Source organism: Beta vulgaris, chromosome 2, assembly GCF_026745355.1.
Source record: "Beta vulgaris subsp. vulgaris cultivar EL10 chromosome 2, EL10.2, whole genome shotgun sequence".
Lineage (NCBI taxonomy): Eukaryota > Viridiplantae > Streptophyta > Magnoliopsida > Caryophyllales > Amaranthaceae > Beta > Beta vulgaris.
This window is the reverse complement of record NC_079203.1, coordinates 15642994-15666452: the sequence shown is the minus strand read 5'-3', so window position 1 is coordinate 15666452 and position 23459 is coordinate 15642994. Positions and strand designations below refer to the sequence as shown.

The following is a 23459-nucleotide window of genomic DNA, read 5'->3' as shown; positions in this document are numbered from 1 at the left end:
ATTTACCTATACACAGCAATATAACACACAAAAAGAAAAGAAAAAATAGAAAATGACAATATTGCTGCAGTTCCCGACCAAAACCGCAGCAATATTGTTGTAACGGATAAATTTTGAAAAACATGTGGGGACCATAACAGCTAATATTGCTGCGGTTTCCACGTAGGACCGCAGCAATATATTAAAAAAATATTTTTTTAATTAATATATTGTTGCGGTCCTACGTGGAAACCGCAGCAATATTAGCTGCTCTCATTAATTCTTTTAGCCAAAAGAACGCGTTCATTTTTCGCGACCCTCTCACACACACATCCTCTCTCTCTCCTCTCACACTCTCGACCCTCTCACACACACACTCTCTCTCTCTCCTTCGGCGAAAGAGTTCGTTTTTTCGGCGATCTGCAACAAATTTCCGGCGAAAGATTCTCCTCCTTCGTTTTTCGGCGAATTTGAATCTCCTCCACTTCTCTCCTTCGTTGCTCCAACGAATTCCTCCGCTTCTATTTCACTGGCGCCACTTCAAATTTCCGGTGCTTCTCCTCCGGTGCTTCTCCTCTGAATTTCCGGTGCTTCTCCTTGAATTCCGGTGCATTCAAGCGATTTCCTCTAATTTGTCATCTTAGGTTAGTTTTTTTGTAAATTTTTCTTAATTAGTGTTTTAATGAAATTTTGGGCTTAAATTGTAGTTTAAAATGATTAGTATAAAGTATATATATATATATATATATATATATATATATATATATATATATATATATATGCTTAGTTATAAGATTTAAGTATTAAAACTGATTTTGTGATAATTTTGCTTTAGTTTTTGTATGCCCTAATATGTTATACGGGATTGTTTATGTTTAAGTTATTGTGATGTTTTTGCAATTCTTTGTTTAAAGTGATATGCAATGCCTTTATATTGATAGACTCACCAATGGGAGGGGAAGGGAAATCTAAGAAATGGTTTGGTACTTGTTGTTTGATAATAACTTAAAATCGCTTGAATGCGATTATTGTTTGGTGAATACTTGGAATCGCTTGAATGCGATTGTTTTTATGTACATCATATTGCCTAGATACCCGTTCAAGACTTACTCATTAGGAGTAAGTCTTGAATAGTCCCCGTTTTGGGACTGTTCTTAAACGTCACATCTCACCTAGGTGGTGAATGTGTGTTGATTCTTTGATTCTAAGTAAAATACGGTTAGTCATTTCCCTAATTTGTTCCCGTTTTGGGACTGTTTAAAACCGCAACAATATAATTATTACCTATTGCTGCCCCCTTAACTGATGCGCGTCCAAAACCGCAACAATATGCCACTTTTTGACCGCAGCAATAAGCATTTATTCTACTAGTGACTAAAAGGACTATGGTTTTCTTCAAAACTGCAGCCCTTCATACAAGAAGGGGTGCGTTTTTAAGAAAACGCAGCCCTTTCATTTTTTTTCCTAGTGATTACTAAGCCTGAATGTATAATGTTGTTATGACTGAATGTTCAAGTTATTTTATAGAGCTGACCCTGTTATGTGTACATTACAGTTGCATTAATGTTCACTGTGTATGACTAAATGTACATTAGCTTCACTAACATGCATAACTAAAAATCGTTGTCTAATGGTCTTTGTATCATATCTCCAACAAACTTTGGCCTTGCGAATCCCAAATCCACATTTAAAGGCATAATCATTGTATAACTTGTAAGCTTCTTCGTCATTAGCAACCTCTTTGAGTAGCAATTCAGATGTCTCAGACTCAACATATTCTATAGACATAAACAAAAAAAAAATCAATATGGGTATTAAAACAAAAGGTCAACACATAACAAAATGATTATAAATCAGTTAATGTACATGATGTCAACAAAGTGTACATGCAAGGTATGTGCATGTACATGCAACTGTAGGGGGAGCTAGTAATAAAAAAAGGTACCACAACCAACGCAATAAGGATAAATCACAATATACACTAATGGTCATTACTTTGATTACTGAAAAATACGAAATGTACACTCGTATATTATTGTACAACAAACCATATGCATTTGTACATCAAAAAAAATTGCTTCAACAAATAAATACAAGAATTTCCTGGTAATTCATCTTTTTCTCTTTCTCCTCCATCACCTAAATCTCCCATTGCATTAGAAGGAATAACATTATCAATTGCAATTTTATCATTTCCACTTATATCCTCCATTTTATAAATTGAGTACATAAAACATGCAAAGTTTTAAAAATGCAAAACAGAAAATAAAATCAATATCAACTTTTGGTAATTTATGATAGAAATGAAAGAAAATCAGGGAGAAATAAATGAAGAACAAAATAAATGAGTAGAGAATTGAAATGGTTCTTGAAAAATAAATGAGAGAGAAAGAGAGTGAATGAGTGAGTGATGTAAGCAACAAATACAAAGCTTGAAATAGGGGAGCTGGTCCACTTTCAAAAACACTGCCAAAAGCCAGGCAAATTTTTGGCTCACCTAAAACTAATGAAACGACGTTGCTTAGGGGAAGGTGTAGGATGCTCATCCTACTCCCTTCCACATGATCTAATTTGCGACCTTTAATAGCTTGTAACAAGTAATAACACCTTCACTGATATATTATGAGCATGCTAGAAAGGGTGAAAAAATTTAAAGAATGCAAAATAATAAAAAAAGACTCCCTTTAAATTCAACTAAACTTTCAATATATTTTCAATATGACCAATTTTTATTGAATTCAATGTAATAATAAAATGTGACTACCTCTTCTTTTACATGGTTTTCTTTTATAAACAAATGAATAGAATTTTGCAACTAATAAAAGCTAATATAAAGTTGCTGCTTATACCTTGATGCAAAAACAATCGTTCATCATTCGTTGTTCACAAACGAAAAGATCTACAACAGAAGTTTAGGATCATATATAAATATAATCAAAACCCTAGTGAGTATCAGAATCATTTAGATGGAACCAAGAATTTTCAAAAGTTTTACTAAACTCTAATAAAGCTTTCAGTTTAAAAAACCTGCATAAAATGGTAGACAAATGATCAAGTGATTGAACATCTCATGTACACTTTAGGCCAAGTGATTTTTTTTCCATAATTGACAAAAGGTTTCTAATTTGATGACTTATGGTTGTTTAGAAGATTAACAAACAACAGACATTATAAAATTTATATTAGAAAATAATTAAATAAATTTATAAAAAGATGTAATATGTTGGTGTTAATGCAATGAATAGTAGATTAATCATCATATTAATAGTAATATGGCAAATTTTTTGGATTTGTAACTGTTAATTGCCATTATAGTCAAGAGATTGGACCCCTTAGTCCAATTCATAAGATTGGTCACAACTTAACTGGGTAATGCTTCATTGTTGAAAGCACAACTTCAAATAACTCAAGTATAAGAGTAGAAAACTTTCACGGATTATATAATTTTTAATAATAATTGAAGTTGTAAGTTTAAGCATGGTTATCTGCAAAAAAAAAAAAAAGGGTCTGAGAACGGTTATAAAGAATGTAAAAGCAAGACATCAGAATAACAATCACAAATTAAAAGCATAGGCATTTATTCCTCTATATCACATCAAGTCAAGCATTAGATAAGGTAATTCACTTTTTTACTCTAGAAACATAACCAATTCATATCACATTATATTGCAAACAAAAGAAGCTTTCTTTGTATAGAAAGCAAATTGAGATCATTGTTACCAGAATTATGGGGAAAAAAGAAGGAAAAAAAAAAAACAAAAAACCAACAATGCACTGCAAAAAACAATCAAAGAATGGTGTAGGGAGGCTATGTATTTGAAATAAGGTAAATCATGTATTTGAAGTATATTGAGATCATTAATTAATCTCTATTATATAAGGAAGAGTTGGGGTGGTGGTTGGTGGGTACATGAGATTACCACCCAACCCTTACTAATTCTTCTTCACTGTTTATTTGAGTAAGGTTATTTTAGTAAATTAAATATATTACGATCATGTGAAATTACACTACTAAGCTTATTAATCCTTCTTCACTCTTTGATTGCCAATCTAGAATCAATCAAATTAGATAATTTCAATCATCTTCATAAGAGAAGATGACCACAATTCTCCCCAAATGCTTTTAATTTATATATACTTCCTCCGTTTTTTTTTCTCGCATCGTTTTGGGTTTGGGCACTATTCACATGTTTCTCTTTGAATCACTATTGTAACTTATATGTAAAGAAAAATATAGTCATGTGAGATCTTGTTAGATTCGTCTTAACTTGTAGATTATTAATATCTAATTTGCATAATTTTTTATCATGTATAATTAAGGAAATTTAACTTATAAAATGTGCATTGGGAGGCGTAATCTACTTCAATGATGCAAGTAAAAAAAAACGGAGGAAGTATATATTAATTAATTTCAAATGGCAAAAAATTGGTCAAGTGTTATAAAGTGTATTTAATAAAAAATTTCATGTAATAATGTTTAGTAGCAATCTTAAAAAACTCACAAAAGATTAAATTGAATTCATAATTAAGATGAAATTCAACAGCAATTGCCCAAATAATTGACGCATACATCGGGTGCATATAAGATTAGTATAATAGAGATTGAGAGATAATGTACAATTCTTTTGTGCACAAGATATCAAGCACGCATCGCGTGCATAAAATTCTAGTACACACATATATAAGAAATCAAAAGGAAAAGATAAAAGATAGAAAGAAAACAAATGATGAACCCTCAAGCAGTAGCGATCCAATTTATTTAAATCACAGCATTATCAATAAAGAGTTCATCCTCAAATAAAAAGAAAAAATTGGGTTTTCTCAGTAGTAATTTGCAATGCTACTGCTACTTGAATTAATGAATGCCAATATAATCTATACAAATATATTAAAAGGCGTGCATAAATAAGAAGTTGTGCCACGTGGCGCTCTCACTATGGAGTTTTAGTTCATGTAATTCATGTACAATAAAAAAATTAGAATTGCGTAGTAGGGATTTGATCCCGAGACCTCATGTACATCTACTAAAATCTTAACCACTAGACTAATAAGTTATAATTAGTGTTATTATCATAAAGTATTATATTAATAAATAAATAAAAAATTCTTACCTGAAGCATAACTCGGGCCTAATAACTAGAAAAGAATCAACCTTTGAAAGAAAACACAAGCAAAGAGGGACTAATTCATTATCAAACCTTACAAATTTCTAGACTGTAGTGGTAGTTTCAATAAATTTTCTTAGTTATCCCGAGATGAAACTGTAGCGTATTACATTCATATTTGAAGATGTTGTGAATTCTAAAACACAACCGATAATAAGAGAAAAGTAAGGCAGGGAAAATTGCATTACATTAAAGGAAAGTATGTATGAAGCCCAATAGGAAATTACTTTACCCGTTTCCTATTATATGTTTGATCAATTTCCAAATGTCAAATGCAAATATCCGAAGTTGTAGGGTTTAAAATATTGGAACATACCAGGCAGAAATTCTTGAGCTACCTGGCCATGCGCATGCTTTGTCATCAACTTTCCAACAATAAGAGTTTGACACTAAGTACTGAGATTAGGGGTGATATTTCTGTTTTTATCTTTTCGTAACATGATCCTTGAAAGTTCAGCAATGTAACCAGTAAAATTAAAGGTGATATGGTAAACTGCAACCGCAACAAAGAGAGGAAAAAAAGCAAAAAATTACCTTGAACATATATAATTTAAAATTTAATTTACTTTCATGAAAATCTATGGACAACAACTCTTTTTTTTTTTTTTTTTTTGAAAGAAAAGGGATTTCATTAATATTTCGCCAAACGACACTTACAAGTCATTTCTGAAAAACATAAAATTCTAATAGAAATACATATCACCCTAGAAATGTAAACATCGCAGATTTGACTTAATTTTGCCTTAATAAAAAATTTCATCTGAAGCAATGCAATCTGTGAGTTCGCTCTGGTTCGGCAACGATCTGCAGATGCGGAAATTTTGGGATGAACGTACTCCAATAGTCTTCCATAATTTTACAGAAGTTGTGAAACCCTAATTCTTCATGTTGAGTCTCGAACTTCAACCAATGAGAATAATTTCTCATACCTAAAAACAAAAGAACCATACTCACAACTCCCATATGGGAGAAGGAGATTTCCAAAAGAAACTAAAAACCCCATAAAAGGGTTTGAGAAAATCTCATAAAGAGATACTAATTTATTGAACAAAACAAGAAAATAAACTAAAAACTGAAAATAAAAGGGAAAAAGGGGCTTACCATGGATGAAAACATCCATGACAGCCCCTAATTGATGAAGAAGGGGTAAGGGAGGCTAGGGTTTTAGAGAGAGAAAAGGAGAGGGGAGGCTAGGTTTTTAGTTTGAAAGTCAACAACTCTTGTGTAAGTAGATATTGAGAAATATTGTACAAATAGTCATAGAAAATATCAACATTAATTTAGAATAGTACATATCAACCAAAAGGGCTATATAAAATCATCAAGTGTGGAGTAATGGAAGGAATTCATCAACTTGTCAGCAGGGGAGATTCCTCTTATGCAAGAGGTGGAGGTTTCTCATCAACAAAATTTCGTTTGCGCAAGCATCAAGAAAAACAGGACTCAAGTGAATTGAGCAACTACTTTATTCGAATTGTATGTCTAATAACACAAACTTCTCTTAATCATAGCTCACTTACTTAGAGCATCAACATCACTTAAGCATATGCCTCATCCGTAATGGGTTCATCCTATATTTCTGACATTATGATACATAATTAAATATAAAACATAACAATACTAACAACTTGTTTAATTCAAATGTCACTTATTATACAAATACCCCAAAATTTTATTCACTAATATCTTGTTTAATTTATATGTCAATAATTATACACATACTCATCTTTGATTAAACAATAATAAAACACCAACCAAATTCGTTAAGATCATGAAAATCCAACTTTTTATTTAACATTGATCACATAGAAGTACAAGATGCTTAAGCTAAATTCCTGAAGAAAAGATAATTATGCAATCCATTTCTTTGGTCAATAATTGGAGGAAACATCATGCACCACTTATCTAACTTTTTTCACCATTATCAAATAGCCAAACAAGTTTTATCAACTTTAAATGTTGAAGAATCCAAGCTCTCAAGACCCCGTCCTTCTAGTAGCATTGCACATAGTTATAATGACAAGTATGCATACCTTATGGTGTTGTCCATACTAATTATTTTTCACTATTAGTTGTTCTCTGTATCTTTTGTTACAGTTTACATACTGTCTAATGCTTTATGAATCACCACTAAAGGAAAAGGTTATATGAAATACAATCCAATTGTAAAAATCTGATAAGTTACGATGGTGAAGTGATAAAAGTAGTGCTCATAGTTTTGAGTGATGACAAACAGTTGCAAGCAATATAACTGGATGCAGAACAGTTGATAGTCACTAGAATAGTTACCGTGTTAATAGTTGTTACTTTGCTAATCTTTAACTTATGTGTTCTATTAGACCATCCGTGAAGGTACAGGTTAATGGTAAACAACTGATGAAAAACAGTTGAGATGAATGATGACAAACAACAAAGCTCATACAACTGAGAATAATTGTTCTAATTGAACCGTTTCTATATGCTTTATGAACTTTCTTGTGTGTAGCAAACAGGTCCTTTCCAAAACTTGAAGCAATCAAGCCCTCTTGATAGAGTTCAAGAAATATATGGAATGAAGGTTAATAATCAAGGGAAGCTTCAAGACTTGAACTACATGAAGATAATAAATAGGAGTTCTTCTTATTAGTCTTTGTGTATTATATGTGCATGATATTTTGGTGAAATTAATATATTGTTCTTAGTGTGGAAACAGTAGTGTTATGAATAGGGGAACCAATTGGTCCAGTATTCACAACATTACTAGTCAGGGAAACAGTTCGCTAGAACAGTTGACCTGACGAGATTGGCTGTTTTAAAAAGGTTTTCGAAAATTCGTTTGATAATTTTCTAAAGTATTAAGGAGAAAATATATGCCAATCAAGAGTATAAATTCATAAAATAATGAGAATATATTTTCGTGATCATATCCTTGATATTATCTTATTTTCATTTACGGAAATGGAATAATATCTTGGATATTTCCTCTTATTTTTGTATTTGAGGAAAGTACATAATATCCTTGATATGGATATTATCTCTCCACAAAAATATCCTCTTAAGTCATTAGAATATATTGTGAAGTTATTTTCGTGATCATGTACTTGATATTATCTTATTTTCATTTAAGGAAATTAAATAATATCTTGGATATTTCCTCATATCTTTGTATTTGAGGAAAGTAGATAATATCCTTGATATGGATATGATCTCACCACGAAAATATCTTCCCAAGACATTATATAATTTGACTTTATGCATCTATACATGTGTGTGTCTCTCACACGAAAATATTGAATATCCTTGAGAGAACCCACAAAAATAGAACAGTTTTCTAAAATAGAATGCTTATCCATAGGAATTCATTATTGTCTCTTTGTATGCTTGGTAACTAAGCGATTTCAAGAGAAAATCACATTGTATTTGAATCACTAATAGGGGTTAGTGATTGGGGAGCATTCTTAAGTTCAAGTGCAAGTTCTTGTAAGTTCAAGAACGTTGGGGAAACACTTGGGTTGAGTGTTTGAGTGAACTGTTCATCCAGAACAGTTGAGTGTTGTTACTCTTGTTTTTCAGAGTTGATTAAAAAGATTAACTAGGGTAGGAGGACGTAGGCCTTGGTTGGGCCGAACCTCGTTGATTCTTGTGTGTGATTTATTACTGCTGGAACAGTTAATTGTTTCCGCTGCGTAAACCAGTTCATCTGGTTCCCCACAAAACAAAAGAGTTTTAAATTACACTAACTATCAAAGTACTCAATTCAACCCCCCCCCCCCCTTGAGTACTTCTCGATCCTGCATAACCCCACTACTGTTTGCCTATACAACATAAATCAACTTAGACTCAAAGTTTGCCTAAGTATTAAATTGCAACCCCACAAGGTTGCCTAAGTTCTAAATGCGTTCTTTGATTTAACCAAACAAAAAAAAGAAGTAATGGATTTTCAATCCCCACATATTAGGTTGTCATTTGCATATTATTAGTGAGACTTCTTTTTTTGTCCCGTAATAAACTTATCATTTCTTGCCACATGGTTGTTCCAGTTCTACTTCTCATTTTCATCAATTTCATACGATGTTCATATTAGACTAATATCTATTTTTCTCACCGAATCCATGATTTGTCTCGTAATACAATCCTCTTGAAATTTGAAAGTCCTTGCGTTTGTTTCATTGAATCGATTTATAATATACATAAAGACTCTTATATAAACCTACCCTTATATGATTAAGTTTATATATAATACATCAAAATCTGTCATTAATCATTTTTCCAAACTAATTTACAACTCCATCAAGTTGATTGAAAAAGTTCTTTTTTGTATTAATTATTTTTATTGAATGTCATGTTCTCCCCCTTACATCATTCTCAACTCCGTAGTCTCTCCCACCTTGCCACCCATTCAACTATAATCATCATTGACCAATTTTGTCATTATTTTACCACCTCTAATCTCAAATTTAATGACAAAATATCTCTAATTGTTTTTTTCGGTCTACCTACTGAGTAATATACATACTAGATTTATACACTAATAATTAGTAAAATGTTAATTTTTCTAATTGTATATTCCTAATGGATAGATATATGTATTAGTCTCCTCTTAAATCAACTCCCATTCTCTAACTATTTCCAAGGATGTGATAAGATTAATAAATTATTCAATCACATATCATGATTAAGTACTCCCTCCGTTTCATTTTAAATTTACTCACTTCACTTGGGGGAGAACCAAGGAGGAAGTACAAAAGTATGAGAGAGAAACTGAAAAGGTGGAGAGAGAAACAAAAGAGTGGGTTAAAATATCAAAAAGTGATTTACATGAGTTGTATAATTGGAGTAACACTCGAAGTATACAAGTTTAAAGTTTCGAACAATAGTTGCACAGAGAATAGCACTGGCTCACACAGAGAATGGCACTGTGCCTTGACGGGGTGTTTTGATAGAATTAGACAATCAAGAGACTTGAATCCACAAGTTTGTTTGAATAGCAAACTCCTAAACTACTTGGATATGTCACACCACAATCAATCTAAAAGCTCCTAAGAAGACAAACTAACTTGCCAAGGTTAGTTAAGCATAGGCACTAAACACTTGATTCCAATCCAAGAATGCAAAGTATTAAGCAAGGTATAAAAACTCACGGTTTTGTTAAGTCATAAAAGTCATGTCCTTCATTTCATTTCATCCGTCTATTTATAGACTATTACAACTTAAGTTTTTCTAATTTTTCTAAACAAAGATAATTAGTGAAATTAACAAATTAACTATCCACTATTACATGTACGAATCATGGCTTAAGACAAGGTAGAAGTGGCTAATCAAACAAGCAACTAGGCCACAACGGCTAGTTGCCTACGTGCAAGGGAAGTAACAACTTCCCCCTATTATGGTGGTGCCTAACTCCCTTCTTGAACGTGTGTTTGTTGCTGCTATTCACGTACTCCATGCATCCCTTGGACTCCACACTTGCACGCCTTGATAATAGTGAGTTTGTTGCAGTTTAGACGTGTGATCAAGGGGTGTACCAAACTCCTATATTTCAGCCATATTCATGTTGCATATGCTCCTTCCTTGGACGTGCTTTCTTAGCTTCTTTTAACTTGTTTCATTACATCTGAAGCTAATAATTCGTCATGCTTACAAGGACCCTATGATTAAATCAATACAACTCGAAACAACTAACATAAAATACATGTAGAAACGAAATAACTCAAAGGAAAAGAACAAGACACTCCTATGGATTTAAGGACCCTAATTTCCTAACTTATTCGAGGAAAAGAACAACAATGAAAATGAGAGAAATTAACGAATCAAATTAAAGACCTCCATGAAAGAGAACTTAATGAATCAAATTTAACGAATCAAATTAAAGACCTCCATGAAAGAGAACTTAATGAATCAAATTAAAGACCTCCATGAAAGAAGCATTTAACTCATCAAGTTTAAGAAGGAAGAACAATCACCAACCAAATGGATTAGTTTAGTATCCTTGACAACCATCAATGGTGGAGCAGCCTCGTCACCATCTATAACAACATGGGTGGAAAAAAAAGGATAAAGTAGATGTGATATGTTACCAAAAATAGAAAAAGCAATAGTGTGTAGATTAAAAAGAAACGGACTAAAAGAAAAGTGTGTAGATTAAAAAGAAACAGAGAGAGAGTATGATCATTAGTTCATTACTAGTAATGTGGATCATCAAGGTTCACGACAATAGGAAATGAACCAAGGAAAGCTTTAAGTGCGCGAGAGTATAAGTTTCACATATTGAACCAAAATTATGATTAATAATTGATAATATGTATGTAACATGTGAAAATTAATAGTACAAATATAACATATAGAGTTTTCCAATAGATTTCTAAGCAAAATTTTAACTTTGTGTACTAGTAGGCTTACATGGCTAGTGCACAAAAATAGAGGAGAGTATATATGTAAAGTTTAATGCCTTATATAATAGTCAAAGTTCAAGAGTATATTATAATTTAGGAAAAAAAAATCACTCATAAACTCCATATTTCGAGGTGTTTCCCCATATTAATCCTATATTTGATTTATCTATAGATATTCTCAATAACACTCTTTTTGTATTGACATTGGTGACTCATAACCTACCAGTATTTCACATAAAATAATTTTGTTTTTTCTCCATCATCTTTTTTTTTTCCAGTTTCTACCCATTAGGTTGACATAATTAATTGGCATGATGTCAATAATTTTTATTTCTAAAATTGATCTATATACAATTCAAACCAATATATGAAGGGTATCAATAAATTTGGAATCATTTAAATCATTTAAAATTGAATCAAATTTAGCTATTAATATGAGAAGACACTCTTAACTTGGATTTATAAGTCATATTTTTTCCTATAATTGTTTTGAAGATTATTTCCTAATCATAAGAATTTTTGAATATTTTCTTAACCGTAGTTTGGGAAAAGGTACTAGGACTTCTATAATTCAGACATTAACATTTCTCTTTACAGAATGCATATACAAGAAAAACACATGTGAAACTATTGTATCAGAGGGTCTGACTACAATATTTTGGTCGGACCGTCATTCACAAAAATGGTAACCCGCTTCAAGAAGAACTGCGAGGCCATCTCAGCAGCGAACACAGCCGTATAGAAAACACCGCAAACACCTTGAAGGTCATGGTACGTCCATCTTCGTCTATCTTCGTCTAATCATCAACTTCAATTATCCGTCAAATCATCACCCTTAATCAGCGACATTGTGGGTTGCTCGTCGTCAATTGGATGGTGGTTGTACGGCGGCTGACACGACGCGGTAGTGATGGTTGTACGGTCACCGTGGCTTAGCTGAGTTTTGGCTTGGGGTTGATTTGGCTAAGGTTGTGTGTGTTGATGCTGGATTGTATGATGAATTGATGATATTGCTGTATGTTTATTGTTGTTGTCGAGATTTGTTGAGTGAAGAAGATGAATGGGTTTGGTGGTTACTGAATGAATATGTAAGTAAACTAGCTGAAAGTGAAAAACATGTAAATTAAACAATAAGAAAACCAACTGAAAGAATAAAACACGTAAAGGAAACAATAAGATAACTAACCGAACTTCAAAGACATCCAATTGAAAGAAAAAAAAGATCAACTGAACTTAAAAGGGGTCCAACTAAATGAACAAAAGGTTCAACTAAACTTAAAATAGGTCAAACTGAAAGTGCAAAAGGATCAACTGAACTTAAAAGATATCCAGCTGAATGAGTAGAACGTCCAACCAAAAGAAAAAAAGGATCAACTGAACTTATCCACTGAACAACTAAAATCAAAATACATTCAACTGAAAAAAATTGAAACCAGCTGAAATCGTATGACCAAATGTTGTGGTCAGACGCTTCTGACACAATACCTTCTCAAAACACATAGTTATCACTATGATAATTTTGTAATTTGTAAAAAAGTAAAGTATAGAAAAATAACCCAAAACACGCTTGATTCAAAAATCCTCTAACATATCCCTAATTTTTCTCAAAATTACACAAAATGATTATACGTACTCCATTTCATTTTAAATGTAACAAAAGAATATTTCATATCTCATATACTCCCTCCGTCCTTTATTAGTTTACCCGTTTTGACTTTTCACATTTATCGATGTAAAACTTTGAGTAATAATATCTCTAATTATGTATTTGTAAAAATTATAAAAATTTAATATTCCAAAACTACATATTGAGACGAATCAAATGATATCATACATGATTATATTTTCTTTACATATAAAGCACAAATAATGGTCAAAATAATAAAGATGAGTAGCATTATAAGTCAAAGTGGGTAAACTAATAATGGAGGGAGGGAGTATGTCCTTGAAAAATTAGGACAAGCTCTTATAAAGAATAATACCGCAATTTATTAACAACTACTAAATGGGACGTACGAGTTGTAGTATTCATCTTGGGGTAGAGAAGCTTGTCAACGGATGGTCCACTACCAGCAAAGCGTGGATTATGCACTAGGGCGCACAATGCTCATTGTGCACCAAAAAAGAACATACCATTTATATAAAAGAACACGAACTTCTTTCAACAATTTTTCTAGTTTAAAAAAGAACACAAGGCTTAAAATTAAAGAACGTGTAAATTTATATTTATAAACGAACAAAGGTTATAATGAAAAGAACATATAGTAAATGAACATCTACCGTTAACGTAAAAGAACATCTACCTTTTAAATTTAAATCTGAAAAGGGAACCTTTAGTTGCAAAATTTAAGGAAACAAATAACAATAATTTTTTAAAGGATAATTTGTCAAAAGGGACCTTAGAATTTTTTGTTTTTGCGAGAAGGGACCTTAAAAAAAAGTTGGCATTTAAAGGCCAAACAGCAAAAAATATTGTGACGAAGGACCTTACCACCGGTTTCCATTTCCGTAAGGAAATAAAATTAGGGCGTTCCCGACGTTGACCAATCTTTTCAGGCATTGACTTGCCTCAATTTCTAAATGGCACTGCTATTGTAATTTTTCCCTTTTTTTTTGCCCTACTTTGACAAATTTTCCCTCCTAATTTCCCTTACTTCTTTGTACCCCAAATACCATTGCTCTGCTACGCTGCTTTGCTCTGCTTTTCCTCCTTCTTGCTCTGCTACGCTGCTTCTTGCTATGCTTTTTCCCATTTTCGAACAGTTTTGTGTTAGTGCAATGAAGAGATTAAAGATGAAAACTTTGATAAAGGATAGTACAGTGAACTTACCAGTTGCAATTAATCAGTTGGATGACTTTCAATATTCAGCAGCACACCATCATTAATGGTGTTTTCAAATTTTGGAGAGAGAAAGAGAGAGGGAGATATAAAGGAGTTCAAGTGACAGGGAGTTGGGTCTGTTTTTGGTATTTAGATGGAGTGCATTTATAAAGTTAGGGAGTGTCATTTAGAAATTGAGGCAAGTCAATGCCTGAAAAGATTGGTCAATGTCGGAAACTGGTGGTAAGGTCCTTCGTCACAATATTTTTTGCTGTTTGGCCTTTAAATGCCAACTTTTTTTTAAGGTCCCTTCTCGCAAAAACAAAAAATTCTAAGGCCCCTTTTGACAAATTATCCTTTTTTAAAATTATAATCTAAAAATGAGAATTTTTTCCTTGAATAATGCAAAAGTGGGTTTTAATTCCCAAAATATGCCCAAAAAAATTAAAATTCCCTGCGTACCGTCCACGTAGGACGGCACGCGAGAAAATTGTTTTTTTTTGTTTTAACCCACGAAACCGCTACTCAAAGTAGCGGTTTAATTTTAAAATAAACCGCTACTCAAAGTAGCGGTTTAATTTTAAAATAAACCGCTACTCTGAGTAGCGCAGTTTTCATAATAAACCGCTACTCGGAGTAGCGGTTTTACCTAACTTGAAAAAAAAAAATTCTCGACACTTTTAAACCGCTACTGCAAGTAGCGGTTTTACTAAAAAAAAATAATTTCGCGCTCCATGCACCTGTACTTATTTGCGCACTACCAGTACCTTATAAATACTCATCGTCTACCTCCCACCATTTTCTCTCTCCTCAACTTTGATTTCAAAAATGTCAGAAACAACCGCAGCAGCAAGTGCGAGCAAATCACCAGTCGCTGATTCATCGGAAAACAACAGCATATCATCTCCTTCGTCCGCCATGGTTTCCGGCGACTTATCACTGCTTTTTTCCACTCAAACTTTGGCGTTTTCATCTGGAAACCCTAGAATCGAAGAAACTTGCGGTGTCATGCATTTCTACTCTAACGACGTCGTTTCTTCCTTCTTCTTCCTTCTCTTTCTCTCTCCTCGGTTTTTCTCTGTGCATCTTCATGAGAATTGATTGCAGAAAATGTTAGTTTTAGTGTTTATTTGGCCTGTTGATTTTCGTTGAGCTAATTTGATGTCTGAAACTATTCGATTCAAAGTTATTGATTCAAATAGGTGATACGTTAGAGCTGGAAGTGAAATTTGGTCTTAGAAAGAAAAGATTTATGCAGATTGAATATGTATGGTTGGTTAATTTAGTTTATACTACTTGGTATCGGGAGTGTCATGTGAATATGATATCAGAATGTGTTTATAATGCTAGGGGTAAGTAAAAGATAGCTTTGCTATTGTATGATTAGGATTTAGGGCTGTGTGCCTCATCTCACTCCTCCTTGTCTTGCCTTAGTCAGAGTCTTTTTACGACCCGTTTGGTGTGTTGGGGTTTGTGGAGTTGGTTCAATGCGATGATTGGAGGCATGAGGATGGTGCTGCTTGAATTTAGGCATGGACCAGTGTTTCCTAATTCCCCCACGATTTGCGAATTGAGAAAAATGGATTATGGTTGGTTTTGGTTCATTTTTGGGTAAATTGGCGAATTTAAAAGGCGAATTAGGTAACACTGGCATGGACCATAGGACTGGCGCGAATAATGAACTTCTCAAAAAAATATATATGAGAAGCTATAATACTGAACAATTGGTGTCGTTGGGAATGTATGCGTTAGTTGGTTTTGTGTAATAATGAAGGTCAATCCAAATTAAAAGATGAAGTAGTATTTGGAAAATTGAAGGATTATATCCATAATCGGAAGTGCAACTTTTATGCTATGATTTAGGGTTTATTTGGGCAGATGGATAGGTGTTTTAAGGTAAATTATACAAGCACTTTTAGCTTGTTTGATCTTATGGCTTTTCTGTGGGCACATGCTGTAATGATTATTAAGAGCTTGTGTATTAATCTCCAATATCAGTGGCCAGCTCTAGTGCATTGATCTTTTTCCCTGTTCGAAGTGCTTTAGAAATGTAGATGATGCTATTTCGAGCACACTTCTCTCCTATATGTGCTTCCCTAACCTGCATATGATGATGATTAGGTTGAGAGGAAAGCCCTTGTATGTGTTCTTGGAGTTCCGAATCACATGACTTATGCAGATTTTTGTCGGTTTTGCGGATCATTTGTTCAACATATGCTTGAAATGCGAATTGTCAGGTGAGAAGTTTTTGTCTTAATGGCTTCTCATGTGGGATATTAAGATTATTGATATGTACTTTATGATATTCTGACTCTTGTCTGTTGTGTCAAGGGATGATGAAACAGCAGATAGATATATTGCTCTGATCAGATTTGATAGTCAGGATTCGGCTGATGGATTCTTCAAACATTTTAACGGGAAAAGATTTTCATCTCTGGAGGTAGCCTTCTTAATATATTGCTTCAGTTGATAATTCGAAACCTCAAGTATGTGTTTTTACCTTTTTAGTTTTATTGAAAGCTGACTGAATATTTATTTAGCCAGAGGCTTGTCATGTGCTTTTTATCATTGATGTGCAATACACGGGCTCTATTGAACATGGACAAGCTTCTCTCATGAACTCAACTGAGCAGAGTACATGTCCAGTTTGCTTAGGTATGTTACTCATAACTTATGTGTTTCATTTCATTTCACAACTGTTGTAGAGTGGGTATAACTATTGTATTGAATCTTTTTTCTTTAGCAGCTTGTTTCTCTAATCAAAGTCTTGTTTCCTTAAAGAAAACTAGATCGGAACTAGTGCTCCCATGCTGTAAAAAGGAGCATTTGATGGATGAGAAGTTAAAGAGATACCCAACAGAAATTGTTCTACCTTGTTGTAACTCTTTCAAATATTTGTTGTTTTGGTTCAAGATGCTAATCATTCTGCTACTATTCAATAGAAACTCAATAGATGGAAGTAGTTGTGACCTGCCTATTGTTGGATAGCAGCTCTTACTTTGTGCTTTATAGTTTATTATTGTCACTTCGGAAGACTTTTGTATAAGTTCTGCTGTTAAAGAGGAGCTATAGTAGCTTTGTTTTCTATGCAAGCCTAGTTGCCAACTTGCCATGTCTGTAAGTGGAAAAACTAATCTTTGTTCTAGGGGGCAGGAGCTGGGAAAAGAAGGGGGGTGGGTGGGTGGGTGGGTGGAGGGAATAGGGTAAATTGAAATTTACTTGAGAAGAAGGATCAGGTAGATGTAGTTGGACAACACAAAGTATTCTCAGAAGTACAAGATCACTTGACCAAACCCTTTAGAGCATACACAATGGTTGATCCAAAAATTTGGATCATCAATCATTTTAATATTTCCTCTCTCTTCCACCTCACTTATGATCTATCATTAGTTTTTATGCTTTTTTTACCCACAATGGATGATCTACAATTTTGATCTTTTTAACCATTGGATTGGTTTTTTTAATGCCATTAGATTGTTGCCAACTCACCATACATGGGGCCCTACCAATTATTCTCTTTCATGAGCTTTAACTATGATCCAACAATGATCAGTACAATGATGTGATCATCCTCCTCTCTCCTTTTTTTTTTCTCTCTCCTAATTCTTTATAATATTTTTCTCCCTCTCTCCTCATGATCTAGTTTATAGATCATCCAATGGGCTCACTCTTAGGTTTTAGGTTGCTTAGTAAATAAGTCATTAAAATGTTAAGGAAAACTTTACTGGCAAAGATTACGTGAGGCTAGATTAACAACTTTGTCTAATACCAATTTGAAAAACAGAGGATGCTTCTAGAATGTTCCATACAAACACTACAACTGACGGCAAAAATAGCAGATTTCTGAAGTATTCTCTGACCTGAAAGTCTGAAACATTTCCATGAAGGAAGAGAGCTTAAAGTGATGGCGTTAAAAAAGACCTGGAAGCATTGACTAGTCTTCCAGGTTCCAAGAAAAGAGGCAATGCTGGAAAAGACCTAGTATATGTTGTTATGATCTGCTTACACACAAAGATACAAATGCATGCATTCGCGTGCACACAGTTACATCATTACATGTATATAACATAGAATATTAATATAGAAATTGCCATAAGATTATCATACTTGTATTCTTCCCTTGACTTTGACTGTACTGATTGTACTTGTATGGCAGAGAGATTGGATCAAGAGACCAGTGGGATCCTCACAACAATCTGCAATCATTCTTTCCACTCCTCCTGCATCTCAAGATGGACAGATTCTTCTTGTCCGGTAAGTTTTGCAAGTGTGCTTTCATTCTTCAGTTCTTTGTTTGCTGTTTGCTTACTTCTGGTCTTCTGGAGACTGGAGTACATTCTTTAGAACTGAAAATTCAGAATTTGAGATCACATACATAGAGTTCAGAGTTCAGAGTTCTTAACTAATTAAAAGTATTCTGACTTTTCTTTTTGTTGTTTATTTTGTTCTCTATTCGTGCAACTTCTTGCTTTATATGATCATATCTATATCCAATCTTTTGCGAACTAGTAAGAAATATATATAATTTTGATTTCCTTCTACCAAGCATATATATTTGTGTTAATTGAAATATTTGGTGCTGTGAATTACATTTGAACCCCTCTCTCTCTAACCCCAGGAGTGGCGGTTGACTAATAGGTTCCTGGCTTTGTGATTTGCTGATTTTTCTAATCTGTATATTAGCCAAGTTTCCTTCTCTACATACATGTTGCTAAGCTGTTTATGTATTGACTTGTATTTGTGGTTGTCATCCATATCCAGGTTTGTCGTTATTGTCAGCAGCAGCCTGAGAAATCAACCTGTTTCATTTGTCAAACCTCAGAGAATCTGTGGATATGTGTAATATGTGGTTTTGTGGGTTGTGGAAGGTAATACGCTCTCTATATATCTGTAATTTTTTATGGACAAAGCATTCCTGCCATTGTAGTTTGGCCACCAGGGTCAAAGTACTTTGTGATGTAAAATATGTTCCTATTGATCAAACTGATAAGGGAGTAAAATGATTGAGATCCATAGCTCTTTGAGGAGTAAACTATGCTGTGAAACTAAATTTACAGACATTATTAACATACTTGTCAGAAATGCTAGATATTCTAATTGTCTAATTTCCTGACCAGGAAGCGTTTGATCCAGGTATAAGGAGGGCCATGCTATAGTGCATTGGAAAGAAACACAGCACTGCTATTCCCTGGACTTGGAAACTCGCCGTGTTTGGGATTACGTTGGTGACAACTATGTCCACCGTCTAATACAGTCAAAAACGGATGGGAAGTTGGTCGAGCTAAATGCTCCATGTTCACATGCTGTGCACGGCTGTGGCAGTTGCGAGTGCAGTGAGGATCCTGGAATTAATGACGCCATCTTAAATAGTAAAGTTGAAGCTGTATGTTTCTATTCTTTTTCTCTCAGTTAGTGAATGGTTTGTTTCTTTGTTTCCGTAAATTGCAGAGATTGAATTTCCTATGCACTTTGTTTGTCTTACCAGATTGTAAATGAATACAATGAACTTCTCTCCACACAGCTTGAGAATCAAAAATTGGTGAGGTCATTTACAGAAATAAAAATTTGTTAAGAGTGATACATTTACATCATGCTATGGAATTGGTACCTGCAATAAATTTTAACTGTTTTCTTTATTTGTTATAGTTATCTAATCAATGTGCAATTGCAGTATTTTGAATCTTTGTTGCAAGAAGTTAAAGAAGAGACTGAAAGGGAAATAGCTGAAGCTGTGGAGAAAGCTGTGAGCTTGAAATTGCAGAAATTGCAAGCAAAATTGGATAGATGCATCAAAGAAAAGAAATTTCTGGATGATGTATGTGTCTGAGTCGACTACTTCTTGAAGTGACTTGTTAGGAATTCAGTTATATTATAACCTCTCGATTTCTCGTGCTATCTCTCTGTTTTCTATTGATGGTTTGTGCATATCTCTTGACTTGTGTGGATAACACTTAGTTCCTCATTTTCAATGATTGGCTGCAGATCAATGAAAATCTGCTGAAAAATCAAGAGATCTGGAAGGCCAAGTTACAGGAGACTGAGGAAAGGTAAGGTCAAATTTTTTACTTACATTTGACGTCTTCTATGATAGTGGAACCTCTTCAGGTATTGTCGCAGTAATTTTTTTACTGTTCAGCACCCCATCTGTCGCATCGCATGTCCTCTCAATATACCACAAAGGTCCATGCCACTTGCATCAACCACTAACACGAAAATAATATATATTACTTCCTCTGTTCTTTTTAAACTGCAAAATATCTTTTTCACGAATTCCAATGCAAATTGTGATCATTACTGTTGTTACATACATATATGTAAAAATTATAAAAAGTTGATATTTGGGAAAATACACATTGAGACGAATTTAACAATACATCACTTGATAATTAATGTTGTTTAAATTTGAGTATAGGTACGGTCAAAGTTTACCCATATAATGATTTGTTACAATTAAAGAACGGAGGAAGTATAAGTTGATATATTGAGTTTCTAAGAGATGGACACAATACGACACATACATGGGGACATATTTTGCAAACTTGTTCAAAATTTCATCGAGTCAAAATCCTTGTTTGTTCTGATCTTTGTGAAACGCAATTTTGCAACCTGACTAGGAAATAAGACCAATTAACCCATGTGTCAGGTTGTGTCTGGCTGGGTCTTAGTTGATTGTTCGAACATGTGTGTGCATTTATCAATTGTCGGAATCAGTTTGAGGCCCGATTTTGCAGCTTGGTATTATGTTTCATTTTACAATGTTTCTTTCATTTTATTCAACTGCTGGTCTTGCGGCTCATTAGTTCTCCTGATCCTTTATCATGGGTTACGTCAAAAATCTACCCCAGACCCCGAAGTCCTTTGAGTTTGACACAAAGAAACAGTTTACACTCTCTTGGTTGTTTCCGAGATGGTGTAACATGTGTTATTTCCTTGCAATTAATAAAGAAAACTAGCAGGACACTGGAGAGAGTGGAGGTGGTTGTTTAAATAGCTGAGCTCTTATGATAACTGGCTGTGAAAATCTTTATTTGGATGTTGCTTCTTTGAAGTTATACTTTAGACTACGGAAAAGTGCTTCTGTGATCTAGTATGACGACTGATAAGCTGATTGCTGAGTTCCCAAGTTTTCATTCTGTGGAAGGGACTACTGAATGATATCCCTGATTGGTGGACTTGTTTGAATTTGTAGCTATTAGTGGTAGGATTTCTGAATAAAGTCCAGGAAGTGGGCATGCTACTGTGGTTGTGTTTGTCGGACATAGGTTTTCATATTAAACACGGGTACATGCTTAAGTGTTCAACTCCAACTATTCTAGGAAAAGGTTCTGTGATTTTGGCTTAACAAAAAAGTGTCGAGGATCTAACACACTCGGGAATATACTTCCTCCGTTTCTTTTTACTCGCTACACTTTCCATTATGGGAAGTTTCAGATTACTTGCTACACTTCTTTTTTGGGCAATAAACTCTCTCTATCTCTCTCCTCCCACATGGGTCCCTTTTCTTTTTACTCTCTACCTCTCTCTTCTCCAAAAATTGCCTAGGAGTCCGTGAAATGAGAAGTGTAGCGAGTAAAAAGAAACGGAGGAAGTATAGGCTTAGACATATAAGGAAAATAGTTTATTTTGTTAATCTTTCCAATTTTTTTAATTGTTATATTTACTTTACTGAGATCGGGTAGATTATCCACTCACCAAGATTGAGTAGTACTACCTCCTACAAGCAGGGAAAAAAAACTCGGTCGCGGTCGCGTTCGCGGGAACGGTCACGTTGTCGCGGGAACGGCTTGTAACGGGCAAATAGAACGTTTCGCGGCCGACGCGGCGTGAATTTTTTAAAAAAATTCACATAACTATGTTTCAACTTTATTTGCATTTTTTTAGTTTATGAAGCATTATTACAACATAATGTAATCAAATCTAATAGAATAACATGTTTCATCAACTATATAATTAAATCATAGAAAGAATTTGGCCAATGTTTGAAAAAAACGGATGTAACGGTGATAAAAGCGTTCTAACGCGGCGAGTTCGCGTTACGGAACGGACAACGCGGCGAGAAGTATGTGAATTTTATTATGGCGTTCCGTAACGGGATTTCGCGGAACGGCAAATCCAAAATCCGTTACAGAACGGCCGTTCTGTAACGGAACGGGAGAGTTTTAATTCCCTGCCTACAAGGGGTTGAGTCATTGCTGCACTTTAACAAATGCATCTCATTTGTGCTGCTTATATCCATATGATAAACAGTTTATTCCTTTTGCATGTGGAATGATGAAGCTTATGTTAACACAAAAGGCAACATCTATGATGAGTATATTCTAATTCCATTTCGCTGCAGGGAAGAGAAAGCTGTAAGACTGAAGGATACCAAATTACAAGATCTTGAAGAACAGGTTTGTGAATCTGATAAATTTCTCATATGCTGGGATGTTTTTTTGTTTGTTTGTTTTGGCCTCTTCGGTTGAACAACTGATGGGAACTCCATTGCGATCTTCTGTAATTTGCAGCTCAAAGACTTGATGTTGCAACTTGAAGCAGGGCAAGCAGTAGAGCAACTATCCATTAATGAAGTTAGTGATGGTGCTGTTTTGAAGTTAGGAGGTGAATCCTCTACTACCACAACCACCAAATCCAAGAACCGGAAGAAGAGGTGAAAGAACTAAAATACAATTTATGGCAAGCGTAGCTTGATAGGAATGTGAGTTTGTAAGTTCTGTGATTCATATTGTAAATGAGTGAAAAAGAGCGTAAATATTGTTGTGTGTCCTGGTACTTATCTGGATCATGAAATACACAATTAGCGATATTGAGCACGATGGTATTCATCACTATCGTGAGTTGTCAATGACTTTTTCAAACACTGTAGAGGCTCGTTGTGTTATTAATTTTTGTTCAGCATTTGCTTCTGCCGATACCTGGGTACAGTAATTTGGTGATCTGCAGCAAATTGCAATCGCAATAAGGTTGTATTGGGGTATAAAGTGTTTGGTACTTTAGTGGGCACATAAATATGGACTTGCTAAGAAGTTAATTTTCCTCAAACATCAAAAAGCAGTGTAGCAGTGTAATTATATATTAAAAAAAAACATCAAAAAGCAATGCGGCTAGATGAATAAAACCATA

At 34.0% G+C, this 23459-nt stretch overlaps 1 protein-coding gene across 1 annotated transcript; it reads left to right on the top strand.

Annotated features, from left to right (window-relative positions):
* Positions 1-15102: 15102 nt before the first annotated feature.
* LOC104906175 (BRAP2 RING ZnF UBP domain-containing protein 2) lies at positions 15103-23234 on the top strand. Its single transcript, XM_057392518.1, has 12 exons — positions 15103-15406; positions 16466-16573; positions 16668-16776; positions 16877-16991; positions 18493-18590; positions 19098-19204; positions 19470-19719; positions 19822-19875; positions 20008-20151; positions 20319-20383; positions 22675-22729; positions 22844-23234. Exons 1-12 carry the CDS (start codon positions 15165-15167, stop codon positions 22988-22990), a joined length of 1494 nt encoding a protein of 497 aa, XP_057248501.1. The 5' UTR covers positions 15103-15164; the 3' UTR covers positions 22991-23234.
* The last annotated feature ends 225 nt before the right edge of the window (positions 23235-23459 follow it).

What these genes read in the sequence shown, in the direction of transcription:
- LOC104906175 (XM_057392518.1), top strand. Translation starts at nt 15,165, where the DNA reads ATGTCAGAAACAACCGCAGCAGCAAGTGCGAGCAAATCACCAGTCGCT. An exon ending in AGCTTGAGAATCAAAAATTG is followed by an intron (nt 19,876 to 20,007) that starts GTGAGGTCATTT and finishes GTGCAATTGCAG; the next exon opens with TATTTTGAATCTTTGTTGCA. An exon ending in AAAAGAAATTTCTGGATGAT is followed by an intron (nt 20,152 to 20,318) that starts GTATGTGTCTGA and finishes GATTGGCTGCAG; the next exon opens with ATCAATGAAAATCTGCTGAA.